Here is a 21,078-nt window from a genome sequence, read left to right as displayed (position 1 = left end):
ACAATAAATAGTAGTGGCCCTAATAAATTTCCTTGTGGAACGCCACAATTTACTCTCTTATTACTGAATAGTTGTCTTTGATTGTAACAAATTGTCTTCTATTTCCTGAGTAGCTCTTGAACCACTCCAAGGCCTTCCCACGTATTCTGTAATGTGATAACTTGTGGAGTAGAATATCGTGATCAACTGTGTCGAAGGCCTTGGAGAAGTCCAAGAAAATACTAATTAAATGAGAGCGCAATAACTGCATTGTCCTATTATTTCATTTTCCATCATTCACTTACAAAGTTTAATGTACTATATTAGACACAAAACACACACACACACACAAACATCAATATATATTATATATATATATATACATATACAATATATATATATATATATATACATATACAACATTTATTGATATATATATATATATATATATATGAAGGGTTTGTTTGCAAAAACCGATAAGTCCATTTTTGAAGATTTTGAAGTACGATCTCTGTCATAAAGTACAAAACAATACATTTTAAATGATATATTGGTCACTACATATAAAGGTATATTTTTTTGGTCAAAAGAAGCAAAAATTTTCTTATTATTCTCTTTATTTTTCTTGACCTTTAATCGCAAATATCTCCATTTGGCAAATATAGACTTATCGGTTTTTGCAAACAAACTCTTCATATATATATATATATATATATATATATACGCGCCACTAACTTTTCATGCCATACACTCTGAATTCGTTGGATTAAAAAGTAATCTTATAGACCATGAGGAGGGACAGATCCAAATAATAAGATTATTAATTTCAAATCTTTTGGATTTAATTTCTAGATCAATTAGACTAAAAATTGTAATCTTATGTGGATTTCTCCCTCCTCATGGTCTTATTAGATTACTTTTCAATCCAACGAATTTAGAGTTTACTCATAAATAAATTCTAGACTTTCACCTCGCATGTAGTGTGAAGAATATGATCACTTTTATTATCTTATGCACAACGTGTGTTTACAAAGGTCCATTCTCGGGCTCTAGAACACCCGTCCCTTTCATTAATGTGTGTTTGACGTGTGTTTGTGCAAGTATGTCTTTTAGTGTTCTTCGTCTGATCATAGCTGCAATCATTTTTTCCTAGAAATATCGATTAGCGCTGATCAACTTTGTTCTCTTTTTGTTGTAGCATCAAATACACACAGTGATGTCAAACATGTTTTAAAATGAAAGTGTAACACATGGCATGTATTTCAATATACGTACATATTATGTAAATTGTGAAGCCAAGATTTTTTGTTATCACTCAATGGAATGAATTTTTATATTATGATGTGAGATGCATTTTAAAAAGTGGAATTAGTCTTAACTACTGCAAGGCATTTCTTAAATATCTGAGGTAATGTTAGTGCTTAAATCGCCATTAAGAAGAAAACGCATACAATAGCAGTATTATCGGCTGTGACAACGGTTTGTCTAGTACAGTTTTTATTCGACGTTTACGTGAGATTCTCAGACACAAGCTGGTTTAATCATTACGTGTATAATAATGTTTAATGTTAGTATTTATATCGGCATTAAGAAGAAAACGCATACAATCAGTATCATCGGCTGTGTCTAATATACAATTCTTGTTCGACGTTTACGTGAGATTCACAAACGCAAGCTGGTTTACTCATATGATTAGGCTTAATGCAGGATAGAGCTTGCACATTGTGCAAATAAATGCAATTGTACAGTAAGCTTTGATTTGTATGCAACATTATGATTCAATTGATAATGATTAACCACGGAACAAACATTCATTCTTAATGTTGATAACTGCTCACACTTTTAAAATATATTGAAACCAATTTTTTCGAAGCGAGGAAGTAGAATTCACAAGCTATTTTGATCAAAAAGGAGAAACTGAATTAAGTGAAGAAACGAAGAGGAGATATAAAAACGGCATGCAATGATATTTTACATATTAGAAATTATTGTAGAACATCAATGTGTATAAAACGTCAGAAATAAAAAAGATATATGAAATAGTTTAATTATCGTCGTACTCGACAAGGCGCTATTCAATTTGTGAATTACATTCAATAAATGCTCATAAATGGAAGTGTAAATGTAAAGAAAAGAAAATCACAAAAAACGAGGCTGGAAAGATTTTTAGATGAAGTTGCGACAAGATAGGTTTTAGATGAAGTTTTAAAACAGCATTACACAGGGAAAAAGGGTGACAGAATTAAAGGATTTAACAACTTACCGCTCAAGTCATGAAATATACCTTTTGATACCTGTTTCTCGCAATTATACCAGGCACGTAAACCATAACTGGTAGATATACAAAGATTCTGTAAAGTGCAATATCCATCGTGACATTGAATGACTGTGCTCTTTTATAAATTCAGCATACTTAATATTCGATATGAAACCATGTACCTTCACAGATGTGTTGGAATGAGGAGATCTAATCGTCTATCAGTCAGGAGAAAACTGTTGGTGTAATCGTCCATTTATAAGTTAATGACTGCCACTGATCACACATCTCCATTTAACTTGAAAACGAATTTCATCCATTTTTGTTGATTAAAAACAAAGAATAAACATGGATCATTTCCTTTGCATTTAAGTATTCCACCCTTAGCATGATCCCTTTGCAATAATCAATGGATACAGAGAACAAAGAGGTAGGATTCCAATGAAACTACGAAAGCATGTTCAGGTTTTTCTAAAACGTATTGATCGCGGAAGGAAGCCCACGAAAATTAGTTGCAGGAGAATTTTCGTTGGCACTGAGATTTTCCAGTGAAGGGCAATTTGCCCTGGCTGGAAACTGGTCTTCGACGACATCATTTCCTTCAATAACGAGAACGCGAACATGTCATTGAATCTCGTCAAGATCGAACTCTTCTATTATGATGTCATGGCTTCAAACTTCTTCAAAGTTCTGGGTTACTAGAAATGCTCTCGTACATTGGTGGATTGGCGTGAACGTTTGCTTTATGGATATCCGCTCCTGGAGAAATCTCATTTTCATGCAGAGGTATTTGGGAAGCGGGCAAGCAGTCTGTGGTAGCAAACTGATCATCGGTAATTTCACCAGCATTTGCTTCAAGAACAAGGTACCCATCTACATCCACCTCGGGCTTTTCATTTGGTGTGCTTGAGTAAATGGATACAGAATATAACGGATCGTTCGCACTCAACGCTAGGGGCTTGTGTGTGTCAGTCTTACCGACATTCAATACCTCATTGACATAATGTGGTTCTAGAAAGGTACATGTTTGGTCGGAAGTTGTCGGAATGTCTTCGTAAATTGGTGACAGATTATTTCTAGATCCAGAACAGTCTCCTGCAGCTCTGGAAAGAAAATAACCATCTTCATCGATATCCTTTTCTTCTTCCTCAATATCTAAGGACTCCGCAAATATGACGTTCTCCCTCTTTTCTTTCTTTGCCGTAAGTGACATGTCCATGTATAACTCTTTCCTGACATCGACAACGCCTTCACCTTCTTGGCTCATGATATCATGGAGAGGCAGCGAGCTCTTGTCTGCTGAGCTTCTAATGTTTGTTCTAGGAGTGTAATCCTGCAGAGAACAAATCAAGAATTGAAGAATACACTGTACTTCAAGACGTGTCTTATGTAGTATGATTTTTAAGAATAAAGTTGTCTCCGTCTGTGCAAATTTTTGGTAAAGTGAGAACTGCTGATCGATCTGCATTTTAACAAGCACGTCGGCAAAAGGAGCCAGTTGGAATCGAACGTGTCATCTATTGCTTTCCGGGCAGCGAGACTACTGGCAGGCTGTCCCTGGTTGCCGGTAGTGACACGATTAACTTAGAACTATACCCACGCTCTGAAATTCCGACATTGCTATTGAGTAGCCCAAGGCGACTGAAAGGCTTAATAAAAGATATTAAGATATTTTAGCGCAGGTGGTAAAAACGACGAGTAAAAAAGACAATTAAGGCTTACTGAAAGAAATTAAGAGATTTTTAAAGCAGGGGGTAACATGTGCTGTGACTTTTCTTATGTTTATCAATAATTGTCAACTCAGCATGCTTCCAAGTTCATTGTGTCACTGCTGACAACCAGTGATACCATGGCGGGAGTGTCGGTGCCCGGAAAGCGGTATATGACAGGTTTGATTCCAACTGGTTTTTGTTTCCGACATGTTTGTTAAAAATACAGAACAACACTTGCGATCTTACAAATACCTTTGTACAAAGAGACACAATTGACAATATTTATCATAGGACATCTGCACCCTTCTGCTTTAATAGTACATATACTATGCAAACTTTGTTTTTGTTACATAAACTGATGACTTTATCTTTACAACCACACAACTTATTATACGAACACTTTTCTGTGTCCAAAACCATTTTAACAAGATTCTTGTATTCTATCTGCCTGACCATTTGCACGAGGGAATGATTGTTAGAATGACAGTCCCATATCATTTTTTCTTCACATGATATCTTCTTAAGGTTTGAACATCACGCATCTGATTTCTATATGGCCCTGACAATTGACCACAGATGCATTTTGAAAGACATATGAAGAGTTTGTTTGCAAAAACCGATAAGTCCATATTTGCCAAATTGAGATATTTGCGATTAAAGGTCAAGAAAAATAAAGAGAATAATAAGACATTTTTAGCTTCTTTAGACCATAACTTCAAAAAAATTACCTTATATGTAGTGACCAATATATCATTTAAAAGGTATTATTTTGTACTTTATGACAGAGATCTTACTTCAAAATCTTCAAAAATGGAGTTATCGGTTTTTGCAAACAAACTCTTCATATTTTCCGCTCATGGATGAGTACAGTGTAATTGAAATTATTTTGTTGTTCTCATTAAAGATATCTCTCAGCTAGTGTAACGCAGTAGTAACTTCTTACCTTATCACAAGTGCAAGGTTTGGTGGTGAACTTTTGGATGATGCAGGTTCCCAAAATCACGAGAACTAATCCGACAACTATCGAACTTGTAATGGCTATTTTTCGAAACCATCCGAACCATGCTGCAACAGAATGACAAATTGAAATATCGCATAGAGCTCCATTAACCAACACAAAGACAAAGATTGTTTTGATTTGTTCTTTTGTATCACCGAAAAGCACAAAAGCTTATAAGAAAACAAATAAAGAACAAATCAGGATAGTAATGTTCCCTGCATCATGTGGTAAAAAGAAGCAAAAAATATTTGTCCAGTACAGGGCCAAGTGTTTGTCTTTCTTCCGAAGGAAAGGACACAAAATTTCTTTTTATATCTTTTTTTGATTCCTTTTCTATCTCCAGAATAGCACTCGACATAAAATGATACATTCCTTTATGTCTCAGATTACGAAAAGAACCTTGACAGGGCTTTACACTATTAAACCCATTTTTCTCCTGGTCCGACAGACAGGACGGACTGGTCCAGTACATGTAGGTACCCAATTTTTCATGTTTTTCTGGTCCATTCCTGAAAAGGTTACTGGTCCCAACTGGTCCACTAAGGATATTTACTGGTCAGGGACCGTCGGACCAGTGCCAGTGTGCAGCGTGAATGCCAATGGGATTTTGAACAAACCCTAATATATGAGCCTTTTCAAATTTTGTTTAGGGAAAACAATGGATGTTTTACATGTTTTTACCAATATTCAAGTGTTTATGATCACAACCGCATAATTTCGGCTAAGGCAAGGATGATGATGCCACCAACTTTCATTAGTTTACGCGCGAACAAATAATCAATAAAAAAATGTTATAGGAATTTGGCCGATAATAGAGCAAGTGCAACGTCTGGATCATCATTCCAAGAGAAAAAAAAAGAACACAAACAAATAGATGAAAATCATCATGCCAAGAGCTGGTAATTCAGAGAAAATAACAACAAGGAAATGGGTAGTTATAAAGACAAAAAGTCGTTTGATGTTGTTTTTTTTTTTTTTTTTTCGAGTTGAAAAAGCAACAAAGAGGATTGAGGCAAAGTATAGGTTTGGGTAAATGCATGAATGCTTCAACTGTTCCACACATCATGTTTTCATCTTCGCTATTATAGTTTTTCGTGAAGGAGTTGAAGACATCAGTGCTGTGACTGCGTTCTTTCAAAGATCCATTCATATTCAATTCCAATTCCAAGTCGACTTCTGCTCATTAATTTAAACAAGTCTCAGATCTCTTTTTATCAAAACACGTTTCACTGCTTGTTTATATTTCTTTTTCAACTCCCCAAACTTCTTACTTGTCAAATGCCTTTCCTTACATTGGCAGCAGTGAAGTCAGCTGAAGTAAGCATGTCATAATGCCTAGTAATACGTACAAAATCAATTTTACAAGGAAGGTCTTTTAAATAACATCTACTTTGAAGCCTAGAAGAAAAAAATAATCTTGACATAAGCTTTCAAAAAAAAAAGCCTGAACTTGACAATAAACACTTATGTATACCCCTCAGGATCTTGCACATAAATTTCTTGATATGATGCACGTTGGGGATAAACTGATAAAGGTGTCAGTTTAAGCATATTTGTTCACTTAGTCTGCAAGATATTATACGAAATAAGTTCATCTGTTGTTGATTTGATGCTGACAAATTTTGAGGACTTACTTTCTATTGGTTGGCAAGATGGAATGAATGCGTTCCAGCCTGGCGAATATGTTGATGTATTTTCGTCGGATGATGTCACACAAAGCAACGTCGCACTACCACTGACTCGGAAGCCTTCATCACACTCCAGGGTGACCATGGATCCAACCCGCATGGTGTCTGAATTCCATTTTCCGTGCGATACTTTACCAGGATGACCACATCTCGACAAGTTACCTGGATCTGGAGAATGATAGTAACTAACATTCTAGGCATACCTGTAAGCCTACGGTAGGCCTACATGCACAAGAGCACAGTGCATGGCGATATAAAATATGATATGATATATATATATATATATATATATATATACACACATATATATATATATATATAGAGGTGAGTTTTTTTTTTTCTTATTGTAATCACAAGAAGGCAGTTCATCCTCAAAAAAGGGGAAAAGGAAAAAATCCAAAACAAGTAAAACGTGTCAAAGTCTGCACATAATATATAAGACATTAACGGTTATAATGAGATTAATAAACGTATGTTGTTGTTTTTTGTCATATTAAGTATTGCAATTAATGCACGTGGTTTTGATTTCTGCATTTGATTAAAGACATAATAAAAAAAGCCCAAATCTCATACTACAGACCGAAACTAAGCGGTATACTAAGAGGTAAGGTGATGCCTTTTTTGCCGAGCACATCTTTGCTGGCCATATTGAATTTTGAAATGGTCCCCACTTATAAATAATTTTCCTATATTTTCCTATATCTCGACTTGTTGAGCAATGAAAAATCATCAAAAACATTGGCAGTGTCCGTATTTTCTTTGTACGGCAGATCTTATTTAAATAATTGCCGTGCTTTTGTTCTACCTCACCTGTTTAGGTAGAAAATGAGAATTTATTTTAGATAATGGCGCCAATTTTCAAAAGGTTTTGTCCTATACATCGTCTTTGAGCATGAAAATGCACTGAAAATGGTGGCAATACCCATGTCTGTGATACAACAGATGTAAAGTAAAATAATCATAACTTTTGTCCAACCTCATAAGTTTTGGCGGCCATCTTGACTTTCAGTATGGCCACCGTACCTTACGCAGTGTTTGCCCTTATGTCGGTTTGATAGCAAGACAGATCATTAAACGTTTTCAATATGTTCTTGAATGTGATATCAGAGACTGCATTATTAAAACATTCTTTTTCAGTTTACATAAATATAGACTAGAGTATGGATGAAAGGCTGATCATTTAGTTCCATCATAATCTTTAAGACTCATTCCGTACATCTCAGTTTTGATTTCATGAACAGCTGCACCACTTATGCCCTGAGGCGAGACACCGCATCGTCATTGTTTACAGTCCTTTACACGAGACATGAAGCCTATTCAAAGTGGTCCAAAATGATTTCACAATATGCAAACATTGCGAGAAGCTACAGTCTCATTTTCTCATGTAGTGTCTGTTCTGTGCTTACTAACATTAATCCAGCATAGCCAATAAATCTTCAGTGGACATGATGGACTCGTACAGAAAGTCAAACTGACACAAAAAGCTACATAGTATAATTATAAGATTATCAACCCTGACGCCTACGGGCAAACAATTACTTTACAGTAAACTCATATACACAGAGAAAAAAGAAAACCCACTGTGTATTATTATAGTACGCACTAATAGTTTCTTTCGTGTCAAATATAATTTAGGCGTATCTAGGTTAAATATTTACGTTCAACTGGTTGACAAGATGGCGTCGATGCGTTCCAAACTAGCTGGTGTGTCGACCTGACACAAACCAACGTTGCACTACCATTGATGATGTAACCTTCATCACACACGAGAGTGCCTATGGATCCAAGCTGTGTAGTGTTCAAATTCCATTTTCCATAAAAGACGTTACCAGGGTGATCACAGTTTGACTCGTTAGCTGAAAAGAAGGAAACGGTATATCTAAAAAAAAAAAAATCCAAACAAACATGATTTTAATTCTAAAGGCTGCACTTAGCAGCTTATAGGGACGTAAATTTTTTCTTGTTTGACGTCTCTGTGATTTCTTTAAATAGCAAAATGCGTGGCTCTAATACAAGTCACTTTATCATTACTTTTTTTTTAAAGAGTGGAGAACGCAGGAGGTATACAGCTGGGGATAATGTCCCTTATTCCGAACGATCGTTTTCTTGAACACACAAATTTTGTGTACCCAGATGTTCGTCACTCCAAAATGAAATAAGGTTCGTCAATAACAACATTCTAGTGGCGTTATTCTGGTGGTACGTTATTCCGAAGGTTTGAAAAAAAAGAACTATCGCAATTACAAATCTTAACCAAGGTCGGAGGGTATAGATTCAGAAGAACCTCGGTTTTTGTAGTTAGAACGAGGCGGTGTTTGCTTTTAAATATTATGAGAAAAAAAAAACACATGCATGTTTCCTTGCAAAATTAGTACTACGGCAACATGCATTATGCTTTGTTAATGAAACAAAGCGCACTCAACTGTCTTCTTTTATTTCTACTAGCACTTTATTATTTTTAATACTTAAGCAATGATTGACAGCAGATGTAATTGTCAGAGTCTTGGCTTGGAAGTTTTTTTTTTTTTTTCCGTGGGCGTTAGGTGTTGAATCTGAAGAACAATAATAGAAAAAAAAAACTTTTACTGTTATGAAGCAGGCCAGTAACTATGGCACGTGTTTAACATTCATTTGGCTTTATAAATGATGTTGAGGGTATTACGAACAACACAAGTTCACATACACTTGAGTAGCATACAACTGCATAGCTCATGTTTTACATGCATGTGAAAAGTGCGAGATGAAAATTGCCAACAGTGTTTTTCTTTTACACTGTATGAAGCAAGTGGCATACCCTGAGACATGTTCTCTAAATTCAGACAGGTTGGTAACGATGTATTCCAGTCAAGCGAATTGTTGCCAGGAAATCTTATACACCGCAGCGTGGCACTGCCATTGATGACGTAATTGTCATCGCAAGTGAGAGTTATTGACGATCCCAGTGACGTGTCGGTTGAGTTCCATTCTCCGTTAGACACGTTACCAGGATGCTGGCAAAATATCTCAGGGGCTACAGTGTAGTTGGGAGCAAAGAATAAATGATCAAAGATCGTGTCAATTACAGACTTTGATTACTCGAAATAATGAAAATTCACGGTATTTACTATTCACGAGAATACTCTTGTCTGGGAAGATTTTTGTCTATTTTGTTATATTTACTTGTTTTTCCAGCTCACTTGTATTTTTCAGTCTCTGTCTTCAAAATAACATCTCCAGTTACTCGAGAGAGCAAGAAACAATATCCTAAATCCTATGTTGACTTAAAACCTGATACACTGGTGGAACTAGTCTCCAAAGATTGACTTTTCTTTTCCTTGCAAATTTAAATTAAATTTCACTAATCGTCTTCTCTTCTTTTTTGTTTACTTGTGGTGCTACAGTGTACTTCACCGATCGTCATTTGATGTACAGCGGACGTACAGGCAGGGTTTGAGAAACGAAGCACAGCATGATATTAATGTTGATGGAGACAGTACGTTGTCTCTTAAATTGCCTTCATTACCAACAGGATTCTCTTTTATCCACAATCAATCTCTCTCCCTCTCTGTTTAATCTTTGTGTTGTGCTTCTTTTTTTTTTTTCAATAGACCGGTTTACTAATGATATGCATAATTACGTCAACCCCACGCGACCCTAGTGATTGTAACTAAGTCGGGCAAGCGAAATAAGCGCGGACGCGCGCGCCACACTGTTTTTGCATTCAGGCGTGTATTGTCTACGATCATTACTCGCTGCGGATAATCGACAACTTTTGTTTGCTATAATCTTGCTTTGAGATGGCGTCAGCTTCAAGTTCTAGCCAAAGTTCGAGTAAGCCATGGAAGAATTGGACAGTTAAGGAATTAACTGAGTATTTTAGGGATATAGGTGTGAGCACAAGCGGCTACAACAAGGAGAAACTCATCAAACTAGTGCAACTGCCGTAGCCGATTCGGATTTGCCCGTCGATCTCGACCTCTCCCGGGTGGACACCGGCCGGTCACTGCAGGAGAAGCTCGCTAAGCCTCTGGTAGGCTGCTCGTTCTCCGACCCTAACAAGCTCGCTGGGTTTATATCCAACTTCGAGAGTATTCCAGATTTTGGACTCTTTGACGTGTTCAACTACCTGATCATCAATTGGACTGACTATGACTGGAAACGCTAAAGGGATACAACTTACAAGTCATTTGAGGACTACCGTCTTTTCGCGGATGGGAGTGTTTCAAGCCTGAAGTTCAATGAGGTTTCGGACACGAGCCCTTTTCCTGGTGTTATCCTTAGTGAGGTTAGGCCGACCGGACATACCTCAACAAACCAACGTACCAGACCTGGGTCGTGATGAATAAGTCAACGGGGGAAATAAATGTTGCCTACTGCGAATGTCAGGGAGGTTAGGTCTATCATTGTTTTTGTTTTTAATTCTAGGTCTAGGCCTACGTCTAGATCTACTCTAGATCTAGTCTAGATCTATATAGGGCTAGGCCCCCTAACAGTGTTATCGTTAATAGAAAAATAGGTCAAATCGTCATTTTATTTCATGAGGTCTAATCAGTCTGAGTCTAACTTTAAAAATAAAAAAAATCCTTGGAAACATATCGATTATGACAGATTCGTTGTCTAGTTTAGATTTCACAAGCAATCATAATGCTTAAAATCATTGAAGTTTGAAGTGATGCGGTCATACTGTTGTATGTTCCGTAGCAGCAGTGTTTTTCCACCCATTTTCAGAACTACTGAAGACAAATTCGAAGCCAAAATTCAATAAAATCGAAACTATAGTCCAAACTGCGTTTGATCACAGCAGAATTTTCCCTCATCTTGGGGGTTGGGAATTGATTTAGAGCCACACGAAATGCCAGGAGGTAAAATCGAAGTTGATGCATCGCACACATGTACACAACATACACGTAAGTCTACATGTGGGGACGTGTCGAGGACGTCTGCAGCAGCCGACGTTGCAGGCTCGCATCCTTTGTTTGCCCGAGGTTGCGGCCGTGTGCAAAATTAAAGATCTGTGCATACATTAGTAAACCGGCCTATTTAATTTAACTCAAACTTTATTTCATTTTTGAAAAGAACATAAACATTTAACTTTCTTTGGTAAGAGAGAAAAAGTTTGCATAATCAAAACAAAGTAAATTGCGAAAACATAATTGTGGAACCTTGGGGTAACAGATACGTTGTAATGAAAATTGATTGACTGAAGTGATACAGACGATATAACATTACGCAAAACATCGAAAAATGGAGGGACCCACTAAAAAGACAATGCTTGTAGAACGTGGGCCCTTCAGGTACAGAATGTCAATAGTAAATGATGCAATAAGGGGTAAAAAGGTTGGGAATAAAGTTAGGAAAAAAGTCTGGAAGCCCACTAAGAAGACATAGGAACAGACAGACACACCTCCACAAGCGAATAAACACTAAACGTTACTGGGACGACAAAACTTATAAAGGGGGACTAAAATACAAGACAGAACGAGACAAGACTCAACATAACAGGAAGACAATACAACGGACAGAAAGGCAAAACAGATCCTGCGATTCTCGACAGAATCATACCGAAAAAAAAATAATGGGATGCGTGAAAAGGATACGGAAATATAGAAAAATAGAGAGAAATAGATACAGAAGTAATACAAATAAAGTCGAATCTAATCTGTAAGTGTCTCAGGACAACAGGGACGAGAAAATACGTGACAGCATATTTAGTTTATAATCAAAATTCTTCGAACAAGAATTAAAATAAGCCAACAGGATGATTCAATTCTGTGGGATCATAAAATTGCAATAAAAAAAATAATCTCCTTTTAAATGAATATATGAAGGGTGCATTTTTTATATCATTATTCAAAAAATTCCAATAAGTTGGGCCAGTATAAGTAAGTATGTTCTTAGCAAGAATCGTTCGTAACGAGGTAAATGAAATTCATTGGAACGTCGAGTGGGATGCTCATGGAATGATTGATTTCTTTGAAACATAGAATCGAAAATGGACGGGAGTGAGTTGTTGCTGTACGTATACATAAACTGCCCCAAATTGAATAAATACAAATCTTTAATTTTTAGCAGCATATTAGAGGCAAATAACAAATTTGAGTGAGAGGGTATGGAAGGATAACAGATGACACGGAGAGCTTTCTTTTGTAGAAGGAACACTCTATCCAGTCGGTTCTGGTGAGTGTTCTTTTGACTCAAACCATTAACTTTTACATTTACAAAGACCGCCTTTCTTCAAGAACCACAGGAATACAAACACAGGGAATTAAGGACGTTCTTCAGTTAAAGTGAAATCCATGTCATTTTCTTCAAATTTTCCATAACGTAACTTTGACCCATCCAAAACCCAAATATGCAAATAAAACCACAGGCTCGTGTACTTGTTTTTCTTCTACGGGACTTTGACGCATATTGCATTCTGCCGTCTAGTACAAAAATTATAGCGTTGCAGGATCAAGGTCATGATAGGAAACAAAATCTGCAATGGCAGATAGATTCAGATTCAGATTCAGATCGTTTATTGTCATGCACTACGTCATAAAAATCTTTGCAACATTCTCCATTAAAAATTTCACATGTAAAGGAAAATAGATATGTATACATAACTGAAGGACAAGTAACATAACACTAAAACAAAGTACAGTAAGTACACGTATTGTAATAATCAAAATATTGCACTTGGTCCATAATTCCATAATTCCATCAAAATTTGATTTGATTTGATTTGATTCATTTATTCACCGTAAATTCATGCAAAAAAAAAAGAGTACAGTAAAAGTATGACAAGCAATACACAACATATGATCAACAGAAGAATATAATGCTTAAAACATAGAATGCATCAAATATTGAAAAGGGAAGAAAACAAGAGAAAAAATAAGCAACAAATAATTATGTACGGTAGGGTAGCCCATTCAGCTCAGTTTACGAAGACATAGCTGTTCTTTCATGGGGTTCTAACATGAAATTGATATTGATATCAGGATAAAAAGATTCAAACTGCAAAAATATGTACAGTATATCATTGACAAGAGAAAAAAAAATATATTGACTGAGCTACAAAGAAAATAAACTTATACTATGGAGGGATTATAAAAAATATGGAACAAATGATATTAACTTACTAAAAAATGAAGCAGGACTATAAACAACTTTTTAATTTGGAGGGAGATTGTTATATTGCACAGCACCCCTATAATAAAAAGTTCTTTTACAATATTCTGTCCTAGGTTTTGGCAATGCTAAATTACCGGTTGACCTGAGTAAATACTTAAAATGACAATAGTGAAATTGATCTTAAAAATATGGAGGTGCAAAGTCATGTAGTGCCTTAAAAACCACGGTGTTCAAGTGGCAACAACGCCGAGCTGCTAGTGACTTCCAGCCTAGACGTGCATGCAGCTCTCTGACTGAAAATGTCTATACGGACTTATTCCTAATATCATTCGTCATGCTCTGTTTTGAAGCTTCTGTAATAAGATTGTATGCTTAGCACTTCTTGCACCATATATGATATCTCCCTAATCAAAAATAGGAAGAAAAATATCCGCTTTATTTTCTCCAAATTTGCAAGAATTGCACAGAAAGGTACTCAAAATGAGGAAAAAGTTTTCATTTCGGGTTTACACTCTCATTCTTCAGCAAGCGGGGCCCTCACGCGGCAGAAACCACCGAAATTTCTGAAATCCTCGTCTTGAACATTTTCTGTTTGGGGTAGGCTAATGGTTCAAAAAAATATGCTGTACAATCAAAATCCAAGTCGTTTTTATGAAACTTGACCGAATTGTAGAAGAAGGGCTACTTAATGCAGAAAAGTTATAAAAAAAAATGGGTGGTTCGTGTGCTCGTTTCTGTGCTAGCAGCGCCCCCATGCGGCAGAAATCATTGTAAGACCCGAAGAATTGGTCATAAACCTATCCAGGGAAACCCTGATCGGGTGGGTTCAAGAATCTCATGCTGTACATTCAAAACCCATGTCATTTTCACAAAACTTGACAAAATTGTAGAAGAAGGCTTGCTAATTGCAGAAACACAATAAAAATGGAGGATTCGTGTGCTCATTTTTGTGCTGGCAGCACCCCCATATGACAGAAATCATCCTAGGACCCCAAAATCTGGTAATAAACCTATCCAGAGTGCCCTGATTAGGTGGTGTTCATGAATGTGATGCTGTACATTCAAAGCCCATGTCATTTTCATAAAACTTGATCAGATTGTAGAAGAAGGGCTCCTTAAAGGGATCGTATAGTTTTGGTTGAGACCTAATTTCAGGTTTCTAACATTTTTTTTTTTTTGGTGAGATAATAAGAAACCTCTTATAAAATATGAAAGAGCACGTAATTCTATAAGGAATTCAATTTATTTGATGAAAATTGCTTTTGAAATGGTTGAGATATCCAAAAAAGAGCGATTCTAATAAAGTGCGGGGCCCACACTTTATTATGATGGCTTTGTTTTACTTTGTTTTTGGATGTTTCAGTCATTCCAAACCCGATTTTTATCAAATAAACGTTGAATTCCTCTTAAAATGGTATGGTCTGTTCTGTATCATAAGTGTTTTCTTGGTATCTCGCAAAAAGTTAAAAGCCCAATTCTCATCTCCACTGTACCATCCCTTTAATGCAGAACAATATTAAATATGGGGGGGGGGGGGGGTCATGTGCTGGTTTTTGTGCTAGCAGCGCCTCCGTGCGACAGAAATCATTGTAAGACCCCCCAAATCTGATCAGGAACCAATGCAGTGATTCCCTGATAGGATGGTTTCATGAATCTCATGCTGTACGCTAAAAAGCCAATGTATTAAAACAACAACAACAACAACAACAAACTTGTCAAAATTGCAGTGATAGGGTGGAAAAATTTTAAAAAGAAAGAAGGTCCATGTGCGGTGTTTTTTTTTTTTTATTTCCCTTGCATAGCCCGTGATGATATTATGTGGATGCAATTGGGGAAAACTCCACACTGACACGTTAATTTGTTTTGTTTTGTTTTTCCCACTTGCTGTACCCCTGCATAAAGTGATAAAGGAGGAAGAAGAAGAAATGAAAGGAAATGGGAATTTTGACAGTAGTCTGTCATCCAGAGGAAAAATGATCTTAATATAATAGCGTTGACTGTAGACTGCATTTATTGGTTATTGCAGTGGTTGGTATGTTGTAAACTATGGCGATGTACCTTGAGTAACCACCCCCCCCCCACATGATTCTATGAATCTTCTTTTGTTACACTAGATTTGGTAATCAAAATTGATTTCTGAATGGTAAAAGTAATGACAAGTTTAGATCTAACTTAGATTATAACAGAGATATTCAGATAGTTTCAGTTGTTAAAATTTAAGATGAAAAATGTGCCATATGTTTCTTTTCTGTTTTTGTTTTGGTTTTTTAACACCTATTTTTTAACACCTAGTCTAGTAGACTGGTAGTCCCCGACTATGTACTCGACTTGATCACGTTCATGAACAGATAATGAACTGCATGTCACAAAACAGATCTACGGAATGAAAATGGAAAAAGCTCAGTTTCACTTCCAAGCTTTCCGTTTCCGTCGATCAGTGCTGTGCTACCATGACCATGTATATAATATGGGGCTCGGACCGCTGAAGAGTTTACTGTGCGTAGTACGTAATGCGTACAGTCGGTACGCGGGCTGAGCGAGGCCGCCCAGCGCGGCCGCGGTGAGAAACTGTCGGGTATCCGTACGTACGACTATTACACTCTAGCTCGATCTACTAGTATCTCAGCTCAACTACCACTGACCAACCTGCGCAGCTAGGATGCGTACAAACATAATTGAGGAACGTCCTTAAAGGAGAAGAAAAGTTACTAAAGCGAATAGAGAATGGTCGTCTTCGTTTGAAGAAACAAAACAAAGCAAAAACTTACTCCTGACCGCTTCGCAAGATGGGATCGACGAATTCCAAGTTGGGAAGTAAGTCGACCGTCCAGGACCTGGTAGTCCCACACACTGCAGTGTCGCGCTCCCATTGAGGATGAATCCTTGGTCACAGGTGAGGGTTACTAGGGAACCAAACCACGTGCTGCTGGAATCCCATGCGCCGTTCTGGACAATGCCAAGTCGGTTGCAAAATCCGTATGAAACTATAAGAATAAAGACAGCCATAAACAGGCAAAAAAGATATGAGGAACAAAAACATCCTTTTAGTCGATCCGCTTCCATGATGTCCGCACGGAATCTGTTTGATTAGCTATATCTCGCAAGTTTCTATTGGAAATTATGCCATCATACCCAGGGAAAATGAGCTTATCAGGTCAAAGAAATGGCGACAGACCGTTAAAAACAAGGGCGATATTTAGACAAGTGAATGAATTACACAATTGTTTCATGTAAATCTACGTTTAATAATCGTCTTGTTGAAAAAAAAAAAGGAAGCCATAGGGTCTCCATTTTGTCAGGTGTTTATGATGTCATAAGTATTACAAAGTGACCATGAAAGCTATGAGCTGTGAAGGTCCTGGAAAGGGGGATACACCACTCCTCTAAATACGTGTTTTACACCTACACAGTTACAAATGTATATCACAGGAACATCTCGGACGAACATGCGATTGACAACAAATGCGATAAGAAAGAAAGAAAACATTTGTTATCACTTTTATTCAGATCTTACCATTGAATGCATAATATACAACACGCTCGAATCTGGGGTCCGCCATGCTTGGACATGACCACGTATGAAAATTAGTTGGAGAAGATGACAAGTCAGTAATTGTCTCTGATGTGACGCACAGACACGCGCCTTCGTGAATGACAGCTACATCAGCGATATTTCTTCGTTCGCGACACATGGAGGCGCACTCCATGTCGGTCCTCACGTCATGTCTGAACATTCTATGAAGTAGAGTAAAGACTTGTGTGGCCGTTAATCCGTTGTAGCATCCGAGATACCCAGGTTCTGCAAGGAGAAATACAAAACTTACGAATAAAAATTCTCTTGAAATTGAAAGAACCACTTCCTTATATACATTGCGTACGTCTATTCAATTATTTTTTTTTCAATTCAATAGTTTGTTTATTTCTATCATCAAAAAAGAAAAGAAAGCATGATTAAGCGGTACAAGTTGTCGATTTGTCTTTCATTCATCTTATAAAAAAAAGTTATTTTTTCGAATACACTCTAAAGTATATGCACGAATGATGTCATAAAAAGGGAAACAATACACACTTTGTCATGGTAACAAAAAAGTAAGTAATCATAACGAAGGAAAACAGTGTTCCACTGAAAGGCCAATTAAGATTGTAAGACGTGGAACACTGAAACAAAACAACGACCAATTTGTTATACCAATAAATCATAGTCATATCAAATTCATCTATATATCATTGCGCATTTACTCATTATGATGCTGGTACTAAAACAACACTTACTATGATTTTAGAATGCAAACATATAAAATATACAACATAGCAAATTTATAGCACATACAATATAAATTTGGCAGCGTATGCCAGGAAAACGTAACCAAAAGAGAAGATATACACGAGGCCACACAAAACAATAACGACAACAACAACAATAACAACACAAAACACAGAAATAACAGAAATAAAGAAGAATGCACACGCACAGTTACTGGACAACGAAGAACGAGGACAGAGGAGCAGGGAAGAATGGAGAAAGAAAAGGAAAGGAATGGAAAAGTTCTGTGGGCACCCTACACAATCTCAAGGACAGGTGAAGCATTGGGGATTTTTCATAAACGGAATTAACTGGTATAATATGTGGAAATCAAATTTCTTCTTTTTTTTTTTTTTTTACTCAAGTTCAAGTTCAAAGTTTATTTCATTTTTCAACAAAAACATATGTTTCACTTCATTTAGTTTCACTCAAACTTGAGTTTGAGTGAAAGTTTGAGTTTCACTCAAAGTTTGAGTTTCACTCAAATGTAATTAACTTAACAAATTCTTTAATAGTATTGCCTGAGCTATTCCAAAATTTGGGCCGAGTATAAACAAATGTATTTTGAGTGTGTACAGTTCTCACTAAGCTAGGAAATATGAAATCCATCGTCTCGTCTCGTGAGATAGTTACGTACGTGGCTGTTACGGTGCCATAAAGAGTGAAATATTTTGGGTAGGTTGTTGAAGTTCTAATCAACATAAATTGACCAAGTTGAAATAAATACAACTGTTTTATTTTCAGGATTTTATGTTCAGGAAACAACTTATCAGTGCTCGGATATGAAGGTTGAAAACAATTCTGAGCGCCATCTTTTGCAAAAGAAAAAGTTTGTTTATAATGTCGAATATGTATTCCCCCAAGCAAGAATAAATATAATTTAAATACGGTAATACCAAACTCGAATTAAATACGGTAATACCAAACTCGAATAAAGCGTCATCAGAGCAGGAAAAGGGAGGTAAAATTTCTATTTATTCATTATACCTATGCTATCGTTTTCATAAAAATGGGCGGCGATTGTACTTTCATCAGAGTTGCACCTGCAATTCTTGAATTCTTTCTGCATTAATTTTAGAGGTTATTATGCTGGAGATATCATATCGGAAAAAAACATGCACCAAAAACACAGAATAATATCTTGTGAGAACATGTCTCATAGAGCCTTACACATTATGGACATATCACGATACGAGAGATACAATAATGTCTTCTAGTAGGCCCAAAATATTGCAGAAACAAAATTAGAGTGTGACAATAAACCTCAGCTGGTTTAAGTTTGATTTTCATTAGAGACGCTTAAAAACACATATGAAATTATCTTAATATCAAGAAATCGATGATTAAATAAATTTTAAAAATGGCTTTTGAAAAGGTGGAGTTTCATTTGTATGCTGACCATTAGAGGGCAACTATCCTGGGGAAGACAACCTCACATTGGATACATAAATGTGGTTGCTTTTTCACTTTCTTGGTACAATTGCAGCTGTCTGCTTTTGCGTCAAAACATTACCCGCGAGAAGTAGAAGATTCTCAAAGTATAATTTTATTCTTATTTACATGAAATAAGAGCTGTTCACATAAATTTCATCATTGCTCCAAGTATTTGAAACTATTACTGAATAAGCTGTTAATCCCTCATAATTCTGAGTTGTGAAAAAGGCCACTGATTCATATTGACTGTCAGAATCTGAGAGTGCCTGTGAAGTTGACCCAACTATACAGAGCAGCACATGGCCAGCTGACAGTGGAAAGCTGATGTGTTTGTCTGTTACTGTGTAAGTGTGTGAACATTTTAAGGCACATCGCCTGGCGGCTTGAAGTACAAACTAGTAATGTTACATACAGGATTGTGTTTTAGACTTCTAGCAGCGTTCTCATTCTTACAAATGTCAGGAGTTAAATGTCATTCCAGAAGATACAGCATAGTATTATGATAATTTCCACTCCGTTTACCCACCTCGGCAAATTAGCTTCACCGCACTGTCGGAAGTACATTCAGTACTTGTCCATGAACAGCGTCCCATACTCCCCAAATCTGTGAGATTGAAATTCAGAAGAAAAAAAATATACAGTGTAAAAGCAAAACAAGACAAATATAACTGACGGAATATTTCTCCGTCCAGTGGGTGTATGATGGATATTCTTGAAAAAGAAAAACCCGAATACGATAATGAGACACGACGATGTCGTTAACATTCCGATTTGCATGATAACTGATAGGTTGCAGAAATTTCAAATTCCACCGCATAATAACGGAATTGTGTTCCTATTAACATCTGATCGCTCAAAACAAATGACGGCTCTAATATGGTCAAGCCCTCAAGGATTACGACCAACTCATCAAAATTGATTGATAATATTTTTACAAATATTGCTACAGATTATTCAAAATCTGGTCCTGTGTATAGTGATGTTTCTGATTATTTACCGACCTATATTTTTCATCCACAGTGACGACACACAGTATTCCCATGTCAAATAAACAGAACGTAAGAAGACGCGCAAATTCAAATTAGAAAATATATCATTACTTAACTACGATTTAATCACGGAAACATAGGATGATGTATTACTTTGCGCAGACCTAAAGATTGCTCATGATACGTTCTGGAATATATCTCTTTCTTATTTCGACAAACATATCCCAAAAATTGAAAAGAAAAATAATAGAAAAATTAAAAATCCTTGGATAACAAAGGGGATTTTTCGATCAATTAAGAAAAGAAATGCGTTATATAAATATAGCTTACGGTATCCCAATAATGATTATGTTAATCGATATAAATTATATAGAAATAAATTGACACAAATTATAAGACTTTCCGGAGAATGTATTACACGGAAGCCTTTAAAAATGCTACTAGAAACATGTCAGCCACTTGGAAAGTTATTAATGAGGTTATTGGAAAGCAAAAGAAGGTGTCTCAACATTTCAAATTATACGTGAAGGACAAACACTCTGTGATCCTAGAGATGTTGCGTGCTGTTTTAATGAGTATTTTGTTAATATAGGACCTAGTCAAGCTTCAAAAATAGATCCC

The 21,078-nt window shown here is 36.4% G+C and overlaps 1 protein-coding gene across 1 annotated transcript; it reads right to left on the bottom strand.

The window, feature by feature from the left end:
* Positions 1–2,918: 2,918 nt before the first annotated feature.
* On the bottom strand, positions 2,919–20,061 carry LOC140245240 (uncharacterized). Its single transcript, XM_072324826.1, has 7 exons — positions 19,995–20,061; positions 17,246–17,530; positions 16,500–16,715; positions 9,431–9,646; positions 6,583–6,798; positions 4,892–5,013; positions 2,919–3,569 (listed from the first exon to the last, which is right to left on the bottom strand). The coding sequence occupies exons 1-7, from the start codon at positions 20,059–20,061 to the stop codon at positions 2,919–2,921; spliced, it is 1,773 nt and encodes a 590-aa protein (XP_072180927.1).
* Positions 20,062–21,078: the final 1,017 nt, after the last annotated feature.

This window comes from Diadema setosum, chromosome 22, assembly GCF_964275005.1.
Source record: "Diadema setosum chromosome 22, eeDiaSeto1, whole genome shotgun sequence".
Taxonomy (NCBI): Eukaryota; Metazoa; Echinodermata; class Echinoidea; order Diadematoida; family Diadematidae; genus Diadema; species Diadema setosum.
Note: the sequence above shows the minus strand (reverse complement) of the source record. Positions and strands in the feature narration are given on the sequence as shown.